Source organism: Phyllobates terribilis, unplaced genomic scaffold, assembly GCF_046119375.1.
Source record: "Phyllobates terribilis strain yellow unplaced genomic scaffold, ASM4611937v1 Scaffold_4__5_contigs__length_816908805, whole genome shotgun sequence".
NCBI lineage: Eukaryota > Metazoa > Chordata > Amphibia > Anura > Dendrobatidae > Phyllobates > Phyllobates terribilis.
Window position 1 is genome coordinate 284,155,794 of NW_027362764.1, and position 13,138 is coordinate 284,168,931.

Genomic DNA, 13,138 nt, shown 5'->3' on the forward strand with positions numbered 1-13,138 from the left:
CAGCTATGCTACATTTACATTTATGCTGACACACAGCTTTGCTACATGTGCATTTATACACATGTAGTAAAGTGCAATAAAGGAGGATTCTTTCAGGATGTGTCAGAGATGAGGAAAGGTTGCCATCTGCTAGCCAGAAGAAATAAAGTGGAGCCAAGTTATGCCAGAAGAGTTGGAGGGGGAAGCGATTCAGATGCTGCACCTGATCAGGTGACCTCCAGGAAGGAATTCCTGGATATAAAAGCCCAGTGCGCCAAGACGCAGGGAGATTTTGCGCCAGTCTGCAGAGTGGAGCAGACGTGTTCCAGGGGGGCCGCAGATCCCAGCGCGGCAGGCCCCAGCCAGAGGCCTGCGCTGCATCAGAGTCAGACGCTGCCTGAGAAGTTCTGGACTCCTCACAGAAGCGCCCTGAGCCCTGCACGTGTGGCCCACAGTCAGGACCTGCGCCCCACACAGAGTAAGTTCCTGGTACCAGATGCCGCCTGTCAAGAGCCGAGGTCTGGATCCCCGCACTCCAAGCGTGAGAGACTACCATCGACGGTCAAGCCGAGAAGAACTGAGAGAGGACTGCGACAAGAGAGATGCGCCAGCAGTAGTGGAGGAATCGCACAAGTGAACAGGGCCGTCACTTCCAATTTCCACTCACAGTACAGGGAAAGTTGGGATTAGAATTTCAGGTTGGGAGGGGGCCGTTTGGTGAATGGGAGGCTAAATGGGAGCTGATAGACTTTATCTGGAAGAGACTTGTGGCCTAGTGGGATAACCGGTGACCCCTGCTAGGGCCATACAAAGAGAACTCACGTGGTGATTCCCACGACTGGGTGCATCACATTTATGCAGAGAACTTTACCCTTATTCACTGAAACTGTTTCTCATTGTTATTCCAAGTTGTTGTTTATTATCTCTGTTACTAACCCCCTTGCATAATACTTGTTATACATATAAACTGTTTATATCCATCCCTGACTGTTCCCGCCTGTGTCTCTGTGCATTGCATCTCAGCACCTGCATTATACACACACACAAAATATACATTACCATATCTTGCAGTTCTTTACAGGCGTGTGACTGATCACATGAGTTAAAAAGTCTGGGTTCTGGTCAGGTGGGAAGTCCTTCAGCTGCTCAGGATGTGCTGCCTCCATGCAAGTCCTGGTCGCTTCCTCTCTTGCTCTGCACCAATCACGTAGATCAGTGTGGGGCAGGAAAAGAAAGAGCAATTCGCTCTGTGATCAAGAAGGATGCGATGTCTGCGTTCTCCTCCATCACAGGAAGCTGCCTCTGAACTATAAGATGCACACACTTTTTAGTAAGAGATTTTCTGTGCAAAAAGTGCAGCTTATAGTCCAAATAATAGACCAAATGATAGTCTTATAGTCCAAAAAATAAGAAAGCATGTCAATTCTTAAGTCATCTCTACTTTAAAAAATGCTCAAAATTTCACTGCTGAATCAATTTAGTAGAAGCTGGAAAAAATTATCATTGTTATTGGAACTTATGTAAGGGTCTGGCAACTATTTATATAAATTCCATTGGCAGTATAAACACTCATTACTCTGTGCAACACGTACCAGGGAATGCATTGGTTTTTACCATTTTCCCCCCTCTACAGGAATCTGGCCTTCACTATGAAAGCCTTTGAGTTGTGTCTGTAGAGTAGCTGATGGCTGGTAGACTAAGTTGGCAGCAAATTTGTTGTATAGCTGGATCAGATCCAGAAGGGCTAGATTGAGAAGGAAGAAAAGGAAATCGGCAAGCAGAATCATAGTAAGGAAGATAGCTAGGTTCAGAAGCATCAAAACATAATTGAAGGCAGAATATTCAGGCAAGTGAAGGGTTAAGTAAATCCAGTGATCACGCTATCTAGTCAAAGCACATAGGGTACATGTCTTGGTGTTGAACAGACCTGTCAGCAAAAAAAAAAGTTACTGACTGGCTCGTATGATAGTGCATCACCCAGCTATGATGACAGTGACACTACTTCTGCTGCTAGCGCTTGACAACAGAGGTAGATGGTGCAGGAATAATGGCAGGTCAATATATAACACACATGTACCAAAAACATGTAAAAAAAAAAACCACACAAATTCTTGTCCAAAAGCCAAGTTTTTTGGAGCATTTTTTTCAGCCAGAAAAATCCATGTCAAAATACTTAGTGTGAACATGCTCAATCAGCTGAATGCCTCATGCCATTCTCAAAGGTAGATCCTTAGTGGCTTCATACTATCGATGCATGTATACCACATGAGTCTAAGTTTAGTTCCTCCATACCATTGCTTTGTAATAAGCCCTCTGTTAGAAATATTAGAACGTATAGCACAGTTCAATATGAGATCAACAGAGGGAAAACTCTACATTCTTCTATATGAATTCTGAAACATATGAGACTACTGAAAAGCCATGTAAAAGGCCACAAAAGCTGTATTATGTGTTCAATGCAAATTAGGCTATGTTCACATTGTGTTTTGCTAAGAGTGACGTGTGGCAAAAACACAATATGAACCCAACCTAAGGCATTATATAAAGCCATAAAATGGTTGGATGATTGAGTCCTAAATGTAAACTCTTCATCAAACTACATTGGACCTCAGTTATAAACTATAAAAACCACATAAACACCCTAGTTATGAATGGAGCTAATTTATACTGCTTTCCTATTCCATGTAGATAAATGTTGTTTATAGGACTATCCCTTTAAATACTGAAAATCAATATGGCCTCTCCAATCACATTAATGTAACTAGAAATCTACATTCTACTTTCTGATTTACTATACTAATTCAGAATTCCATAAATAAAAAGTAGAAAAAAACTAAGCCAGCCTCCCTTTAAATTTTGTTTTTGTAGCTTTTAAAATATTTTTACAGTGTGTGTATATAATGTTTTATATCTTATTATTGTAAAGTATTGAAAATGACTGCACGATTTTTTACATTAATGCTTTGCAGATGGTGTCCTGAATTTTACCATTTTGAATACATTTTGTAAATGTCAGTAAGCAATCTCCATTCTGAATGAGACTAGCCATTCAAATGAATAATGTATACTGTCATAAACATCTCTAAGAGTGAAAATAAATCTGAAATAGATCATTATTAATAATAATAATAATAATAATCCTATCAGGATTATTGTTATTATAACAATCTTTATGCAGAAACCTAAATAAAATAAGGAACTTAATATCTAGTTAAAAGAAAATATTTAAAGAAACACACTTTAAGACAATTATATAAAGCATACTGCCAATAGAAGGTGCATTGTAGAAGTGTGATGAATAGACATGAGTGAATTGATTTAGTGCAAATCGAATTTGGGTTGAATTTTATGAAAGTCAAAGGTCTTGGCGAATTCAAAAAATTTATGTTCCGATTTGCACTAATATCCCAAAAAAATTTGTTGCCTTTTTTTGACATTGCAGAAGATTGCATTTGTCATAGAAAGCTGATATGACAACGAATGCATGGGATTCCACATAATGCCTTGCAGCTATCAAATCATATAGTATTGCATAGCCAATCAGGAGTGACTATCATAATCTGTATAAAAGCCTAGACAGGGAATGCAGAAGCCATTTCATGGTGATTTTAGAATAGTGACTGAATGTCAGAGCTCATAACTTAGTAATAAGGATAGGAAGAGAAAACTCAGAACAATGGAATATACTCCAGACAATAATGTGCTGTACAACCGCAACAGTGAAAAAGATGAGTATAGTGTTATGTAAACATTACTGAGATAGGGGAGAGAGAGAGATAGGAGAGGTGCAGCAATTTTGACAGAATCCGTGTGCTTGATCAGTGATGTGGTCTTGCTAGCATCTGTTCTGCTGCATTTGAATTACAATTAGGCTATGTGCCCATGATGCGGATTTGGTGTGTTTTTTGTGCATTTTTTTCCATGCAGAAATGCAGCAGAAACGCATTGCATACCTTATCCCATGACTTCCTATGACATTTTGCAAGTTCTGTGCACATGTTCAGGATTTTTTCTGCGCGGATTTTAGGTGTGGAAAAAAACGCAGCATGTCCATTCTTTGTGCGTTTCCGCACGCGGATTTGCCTTTACAATGCATTTGAAAAATGCATGGCAAATCCGCAAGTAAAAACGCATCAAAAACGCGCCAAAAATGCGAGTAAAATCCGCATGCGTTTTTACTGCCAAGGACATGCAGAAATGCTCCGGAAAATTTCTGCTTCATTTCTGCATCGTGGGCACATAGGCTTAAACATTTTTTATTTTTCATATTGCACTAGAAAGCAGGAACAAGGCAGAACAATATGTTTTAGAACAGAATTTGAAATCCATGTTATTCAGAGACAGTGTACTTGCTTTTTACAAGTGACTAGTGATTTTTTGCATTTCTTGTACAATCCTTTTTGTGACGGTGGGACGAATTGTTTTTTAATAGTGTAAAAAAATCAGCAAAATCCAGACATTCAACTGCAACTGTCTTCCTCACAAACTGTCCCTGTTTACATCTGCACACATCACACCCTGTTGGAGGTGCTGGCTTTTTGGACATGTACATACCTAGCATTTGTTATGCATTTTTGAAAAGGGGTTTGAATTTGGTTTTAAAAATGCAAAAGTATATGTTTGAAAAATGCTCTGTTTGGCCTCACTTTTAGAGTCATCCACCTTCTTGATGAAGGCACAAAAGCATATTTGACCGCACTTTTGTGCCCATCTTGAGAAGGCACACGCTGCCAAAATTGAGACCAGACAAAGCACAAAGTGACTCCATCTGCCTTATTAAAGTCAATGGCTTTAAATCCAATTTTTCAGGGCTTTAGATGGAAGCCCTGATGATGCAGCCACTGACAAGTGGTAAAAATGTAATGTGAACCCGGTCTTAGCTTTCAGTACTTAAGCAGACCTGTCACCAAATTTCACAAAATAAACTGCATATTAATAGATAGATTTAGTCCAGCTAAAGTGTGAGAGAACTCATGAGAACTATTGCATTCAGTCTCCACATTCCCAATCTTATTGATAGCAGAAATTGCACTGAGTAGTGTAAGATTTCAATTGTGTCAGGGAGAAGAGACACTGCGGAGCTGTCAAGCAGGCTAAATGGGCAGGAACTGAGTTTAAAATGTCAAAACATTTCTGACATGAATTTTCAAAGTGAGAACATCTGCCTCCACAGGTTCAAGAGCTTTATTTACTTATGTATGCAGTTGTATTGTGAAAACTACTAACATATCAACTTTAAAGGGAAATGGATAGCTGATTTATTATGCCTTAACTATGAGCAGCAGGAATCAGAGTCTGGCTCTAATATTTCAAGCAGATGTGTTTTTCTCTGAAACAGCGTGGGGTTTCATAGAAAACATACGTATAAAGGCTGCTGGGGACCGTGCAGTTTGGGTGACTAGTACAAAGAGGCGGTGAAAGGTGGCCTCTCTCCACCCTGCTCCCCTTAAGTGACAGGTTTTCGTTTATGTCTGTATAGGGAGAGACCTGTCACTTAAAGGGAACCAGTCACGCTGGGAACGCTGTCGGAAGAAAATGAACTCCCCCCCCCTGCATGGTTCTGGTTTCAGTCACGGGGGCGGTGCCGGCTTCGGTTCCAGTTCAGTCACCGCTCTGAGTATACAGAGCAGCCGCTGCAACTGCGCCACCGGCCCTGACTGACAGCCGACCCCAATGCAGAGCAAAACGCTGCAAAGGGAATAAAGTTAATTTTCACCTTGTAGCGTTCAAGTAAGTGCCAGCACTGGGCAGGTTACTAATGGTATTAACCTGCAGATTAACCCCATATCTGCAGGTTAATAGTGTTTTGTCTGGGGAAGATTCCCTTTAAGGGAAAATGTGCAGAGAGAAGCTGCCATGGACCAGCCTGTTGGCCTAATCACCTGAGCTGTATTGTCCACAGATGACTTTTGAATGCATTTTGTCACTGAAATGTTGCAGGGCTTCAGAGTAGAACATACCTGGCTGAAATGTCAGGGCTGAGTAAGTGCAATAATAACAAAATAATACTTGCATTGTTATTCTGTAACTGGTTCTAAATTTGCTTATAAGATTTCCAGTTTTATCTTTCTCGCCAATCATGATAAATGTAATGAAATTGCTTTATTTCTTTTTCAGATCAGATCCAGCTATTCTATACAATGACCGATCTGTACTTGAAAACCACCATGTAAGTGCAGCATATCGCCTCCTTCAGGATGATGAGGAAATGAATATACTTTATAACCTTTCCAAGGATGACTGGAGGTGAGATGTGTAAGCAATATACATTTTAGTAAAATTTAATTACAATTATAAGGAGCTGTCATTTTTTAAATGTTCAGTAGTTATGGTTCTATGAGTTCCATTTGTTTATGGTGTTGCTAATCTAAAATTTCATTTTGCAGGTGTCATCCTTATTTAATGATATATTTATATCTTGTCTCCTTTTCTACCAAATAGCCAAAAAATGTCATATTTAAAGGAAGCATTCTGTGTGCTCTTCTTTTAGCCCACATACTGTACATAGCAAATAGGAGCAATCAAGGAATACAGCGGCTCATAGTTATGAGTCTTCCCTACTCAATAGGTGGGCGATCCACTCGTCTTTCCCCACCTCCCTTTGCATTACTTAGGGTTGGCTGATGTCTATTTATATACACAGCAGCCAGTCAACCTCTGTGAGGAGGCAAGGGAAGGCTATGAGTCCATTCTATAATTTTATGGCTAATTAAATACAATATACAGTCATTGGTGCAAGTGCTGGCACTCTTGAAATTGTTCCAGAGAATGAAGTATTTATCCAATAAAATTATTGCAATTACACACGTTTTGTTATACACATGTTTATTTCCTTTGTGTATATTGGAACAACAAAAAAAGCAGAGAAAGGGAATGGACATCATTTCACACAAAACCCCAAAAATGGGCCAGACAAAATTGTTGGCACCTTTCAAAAATTGTGGGTAAACAATTTTGTTTTAAGAATGTGATGCTTGTTCAAACTCACGTGAGGCAAGTAACAGATGTGGGCAATATGAAAATTACACCTGAAAATAGATAAAAAGAGGAAAAGTTGACTCAATCTTTGCATTGTGTCTGTGTGTGCCACACTAAGCACGGAGAACAGAAAGAAAAGACGAAAACTGTCTGAGGATTTGAGAACCAAAATTGTTGAAAGATATCAACAATCTCAAGGTTACAAGTCTATCTTCAGAGATCTTGATGATCATTTGTCCATGGTGTGCAAGATAACCAAGACATTTACAACAAATGGCACGGTAGATATCTCCCTGGAAGTGGATGACAGAGAAAAATTGATGAAAGGTTGCAATGCAGGATAGCCCGGATGGTGGATAAGCATCCCATATCATGTTCCAAAGAAATTCAAACTGTCCTGCAGGCTTAGGGTGCATCAGTGTCAGTGCAAACTATCCGTTGATATTTGAATGAGATGAAAGGCTGTGGCAGTAGACCCAGGAGGATCCCACTGATGACACAGAAACATAAAAAAGCTAGACTACAGTTTGCCAATATGTATGTAAGTCAACATCCTTCTGGGAAAGCATCTTGTGGACAGATGAGACCACAGTAGAGTTTTTTTTTTGTAAAGCACATCATTCTACTGTTTACTGAAAACGGAATGAGGCCTACAATGAAAAGAACACAATATCTACAGTCAAATATGGTGGAGGTTCAAAGATGTTTTGGGGTTCTTTTGCAGACTCTGGCACTGGGTGCCTTAACTGTGTGCAAGGCATCATAAAATCTGAAGATTACGAAAGGATTTTGGGCCACAATGTAGTGCCCAGTGTCAGAAAGCTAGGTTTGTGTCCTAGGTCATGGGTCTTCCATCAGTGCAATGACCCCAAACATTCTTCAAGAAGCACCCAGAAATGGATGGGAACAAAGCACTGGAGAGTTCTGAAGGGGTCAGCCTTGAGTCTGGAACTAAATCTCAATGAACACCTATGGAGAAATCTTAAAATTGCTGTTGGGAGAAAGCACCCTACAAATATGAGAGACTTGGGGCAGTTTGCAAAAAAAAGAGTGGTGCAAAAATCCAGTTGAGACGTAACAAGCTTGTTGATGGTTATAGGATCAGAATGCAGTTATTTATTTCAAATGGTGTGCAACCAAATATTGAGTTGAGGGTGCCAACAATTTTGTCCAGCCCATTTTATGAGTTTTGTGTGAAATTATGTCTAATTTGCCATTTTTTCCGTTTTTTTATGTTGTTCCAATAAACACAAAGGAAATAAATATGTATAAAAAAATGTGTAATTGCTAACATTTCCCTTATTACAATCATTTTACAGCAAGTTTACAGTAGAAAAAAGATCGGGTCCCCATTGTCTAACATGGGGTTCGGGGTCAAGTTCTGGTACCCAAACTGGACTTTGGACTAAATTCTGAATAAACCCAATGAACATAAACGTTCATGGGTCCACTCTTCCCTATTGCTAATATCTCTACAACAGAGAGGCAAAATATATAAAAAAATTATTCCGCTCTGCAACCATTATTACATCATATCTCCAGTTAACCCCTTCACAACCCAGTCTGTTTTCACTTGCCTGACCAAGCCAAATTTTACAATTTTGACCAGTGTCCCTTAATGTGGTAATGACTCTTGAACGCTTTAGCGAATCCCAGTGATTCTGAGATGTTTTTTTTCGTTACACATTATACTTTATGTTAGCCATAATTTTAGGTTGAAATTTTTTGTGTTTATTTGTGTTTATTTGTGAAAATATTGGAATTTTGGTGAAAATATAGAAAATTTAGCAAATTTCAAACTTTTAATTTTTCTGTCCACAAACCAGAGAGTTCTATCACACAAAATAGTTAATAAATAACATTTACCACATTTCTAATTTATATAAGCATCATTTTTTAAACATACTTTTTTGTTAGGAAGTTAGAAGGGTTAAAAGTTGATCAGCAATTTCTTAATTTTCTAACAAAATTTAGGGACCACATCACATTTGAAGTGACTTTTAAGGGCCTATATTATAAAAAATACCCAAAAGTGACAACATTTAAAAACTGCACCCCTCAAAGTATTCAAAACCACATTCAAGAATTTTATTAACCCTTTAGGTGCTTCACAGGAATTAAAGCAATGTAGTAGGAAAAAATGAACATTTTACCTTTTCCTACAAAATTGTTACTGTAGCCCAAAATTTAGCATTTTCACAAGGGTAACTGAAGAAAATAGACCCCAAAATTTGTTGTGCAATTTCTCCGGAGTATGCTGATACTCCATATGTGGCGGAAAACTACTGTATGGGTGCACGGTAGAGCTCGGAAGGGAAGGAGCACTGTTTGGCTTTTGGAACACAAAATTGGCTGGAATCGATAGCGGATGCAATGTTGCATTTGCTGAGACTTTGATGTGCTTAAACAGTGAAAACCCCCACAAGTGACCCCATTTTAGAATTAGACTCTTCAAGGAATTTATCTAGATGTGTGGTGAGCACCTTGAATGCCTAGTTGCTGCACAGAATTTTTGGACGTTGACCCGTGAAAATAAAAAAATCACATTTTTCCCACAAACAAGTTGTTTTAGCCCCAATTTTTTTATTTTCACAAGGGTAACAGGAAAAAATGGACCATACAATTTGTTGTTCAATTTCTCCTGAGTACAACAATACCCCCTATGTGGTGGAAATTACTGTTTGGGTGCACAGCAAGCCTTGGAAGGGAAGGAGCACCATATGACTTTTGGAACACAAAATTGTCTGAAATCGAAAGCGGAGATGCCAGGTCGCATTTGTTGAGCCCCTGATGTGCCTAAACAGTGGAAACCCCCCACAAGTGACCCCATTTTGAAAACTAGATCTCTGAAGGAATTTAGATGTGTGGAGAGCACCTTGTACCCCCAGGTGCTTCACAGAATTTTATGACGTTGAGTTGTGAAAATCAAAAATCAAATTTTTTCCACAAACATGTTATTTAAGCCCCAAATATATTGGTGGTGGAAAAATACTGTTTGGTCGCATGGCAGGGCTCAGAAGGGAAGGAGCACCATTTGACTTTTGGAATGCAAAATTATCTGGAATCAATAGCGGATGTCATGTCGTATTTATAAAGCCCCTGCTGTGTCTATACAGTGGAAACTCCCTACAAATAACCCACATTAGCAGAGTTCCTGAGGTGCCAGAACAGCTCAACTGCCCATAAGTGACCCCATTTTTCAAACTACACCACTTAATGAATTCATCTAAGGGTGCAGCGATCATATTGACACCACATGTGTTTAAAAATTTTTTATACCATTGGGTGGTGAAGAAAAAAATAATTACATTTTTACCACAAAAATTTAGTTTTAGCCACAGTTTTTACATTTTTACATGAGGAAAAGGGTAAAAATGGCACCAAAAATTTGTCACAATTTAAGCTGAATATGGCAATACCCCATATGTGACTGTAGAGTACTGTTTAGCCACACGGCGAGACTAGGAAGGGAAGGAGAGCTATTTGACTCTTGAAGAACAAATTCTCATAGAATAGTTTGCGGACTCCATATACAGAGCACCTAAGTACCAGAAGACCACATTTTGGAAATTACACCCCTCTGGGAATTTATCTACAGGTGTAGTGACAATTTTGTCTTTATGATTATTTTCCAGAAACAAGCAGCAATGGATGTTGCTGAGCGAAAATTGTAAATTGGCCATTGTAGTACTTAGTACATTGTAGTGCCCATTCATTGTGCCCAGCTCTTGCTTCTGGAGACATGGACTCCATAAATAATCTCATTGCTACAGAATTGCCAACATGTGGATGTTAGCTGCAGCTTAGGCACACACTGGGGCTAAGCAGGGAGGGGTCATTAGGATTTTGGAGCGCAAAATTCACTGGATTTCTTTTGGGGGGCAAGGAGCCATTGCCTTTTCCAGAGCTCCTATGCTACCAGTAACATGGAAGTCCCCTATATTTCCATTGACAGATGAGGAACCTGAGTAAGGACTTGATTTTTTGTGGATTAAGTTGAAGCTTTTATTGGGAACATTTTATGTTATATAACATTTTACATAACATTTAGGATCACATTTATCCTGCGCTCCTCGCTGAGCACTTACATCAGGGTTTCCATCTAAATCTCCAAATTACGTAATTCAGATGAAACCCCTGATGGGTCCATTCACTACAATGAGTCAGCAGAGTTACTCTGTACTCCGTCTGGCCTCTTTTCAAAGGTGTCCTTGTTTTCAAAAGTGTACAAAACTGTGGCCGACTGCGCTTTTGTGTACACTTAAAAAAAGTACACCGCCGGATCATAGGACAGAAGGCGTCCACATTGTCTCCATCTGCCTCATTATAGGGAATCTTTTGCCCGGCTCTGTCTAAATCACATATTTCAGAGATTTACAAAGAAACCCTGGTTTACACATTCAGCACAGAGTGCAGGATAAATATGCACTGAGCCTTACTGCGATCTTTGGGAGGCAGAATGAACAAATCCACAGCAGGACAAGAATTGGTTTTATTTATTTTTTATGTGGTTCACCGTGCGAAATAAGTGATTAGACATCTCTATTCTTTGGGTCAGTGCAATTACAGCGATGCCAGATTTATATAGTTTTTTATCTTTAGCTGCAGTCACACACTAAAATACTTTTTTTCCCAAAAAAAGTTTTTGCATCGCCACATTCTAAGAGCTATAGTTTTTCTATATTTCTGCAGCAGAGTCATGTGAGGGCTTGTTTTTTGCGGGACTAATTGATATTTTTATTTGGTATCATTTTTGGATACATAATATTTTTTGATCACTTGTTATTTCAATATTCATATTCGCCGGCAGAATGAGCAAAAAACACCAATTCAAGAATTGTTTTTTTTTATGCCGTTATTCGTGTGGTGAAAGTGATAAGATAGCTTTATTATTCAGCAGGGGCAGGCACTGACAGCTTGAGGGCCCTGTGCAAGAAATGTGTCTGGGCCCACCTCATTTTATAGCGACAAAGCTACAGATATGTACTGTATATAGCAACACACATATATGTATCTTATATAGTCTCCTCTCATTATGTATATTGCCGCCCCTTATTACATAGTGCCCTCTGTTGTTATGTACAGCACCGTCCCTTACATATAGAATTATTTATAGCATCCTGTTCTTTATTACATACCGTCCTCTCTTGTTAGATGTATAATGCAATGACTGCTGATGGAGCATGGGAAAGTTTATTTTCTGATGGAGATGGCTGATGTACTGGTCTTCTGATCTGATGCTGTTCCATCAGCAGTCGTTTTATATCTAACAAGAGAGGACTCTGTAATAAAGAGAGAGCACTGTCACTAACAAAAATAACAAGAATATGCTATGTAAGGGACAGTGCTATAAATAACAAGACACAATATTATGCAATAATGGTATAGCATTGTACATAACAGCAGAGGAAGCTATATAATAAGGGACCGCCCAATACATAATTGGAGAGGATGTACGTAATAAGTTACGGTGTTATATATAATAAAAAAGAGAAAACTATGTAACAAAGAAAGACGCTATATAATAAGTGAGTACGCTATATACTAAGGGACTGTGCTTTACATAATAAGGCTACATTCCTGTATCCATGTGCATTGTCGGTGTACTGCCCACTTTTACAGACACATTGAGCATGTCCTATTCTGATCCGATTTTGAGGATCAGAATAGGACATTCTCTGACCTTCACAGATCTCATTCTCAGATCCGTCATTTTCACTGATGTGTGAACGGTTCTACAAAACCCTACGAGTCCGTGTGTCATCCGATAAAAGTAATCTGGCAGCACACGGACATGTCACATGATTGTGAGAATGCAGCATAAAGGATTTTACAAATAACATTATCACTCCAAGCAATACAATACAAATACAGAATAATATTTATATCCAGGAACTTACCGCAGACGTCTCGTCTGATTAGAATCGTTTTCTTCGCCATCTGGTCAGACCTTCAAGTCAACATCTTCCAGCCACGACTCGTCTTGTCATGCTGATCACAGCAGCCCTGAAAATAACAAGGTCACATATATTGCTTACATACACTGTGTCCCTGACTACAGATATGTACCCCACCATTAATATATTATTAACCACGCACTAATCAAAATATAAAGTGATAAGCAGCACTTCACTCCCCATTAACTATAATCTCCGCCGCCCAATAAATATAAATTATTCAG

General features: G+C 39.1%; 1 protein-coding gene across 5 annotated transcripts in view; it reads left to right on the top strand.

Moving 5' to 3' along the window:
- PDE1C (phosphodiesterase 1C) overlaps window positions 1-13,138 on the top strand; it is a 1,470,255-nt gene that overhangs the window by 1,260,068 nt on the left and 197,049 nt on the right. For all 5 annotated transcript variants that reach the window (XM_073678287.1, XM_073678290.1, XM_073678289.1 and 2 more), the window contains one exon: window positions 6,097-6,225. In XM_073678287.1, the coding sequence (XP_073534388.1) occupies window positions 6,097-6,225 (129 nt within the window). The remainder of the gene's footprint in view (window positions 1-6,096; window positions 6,226-13,138) is intronic.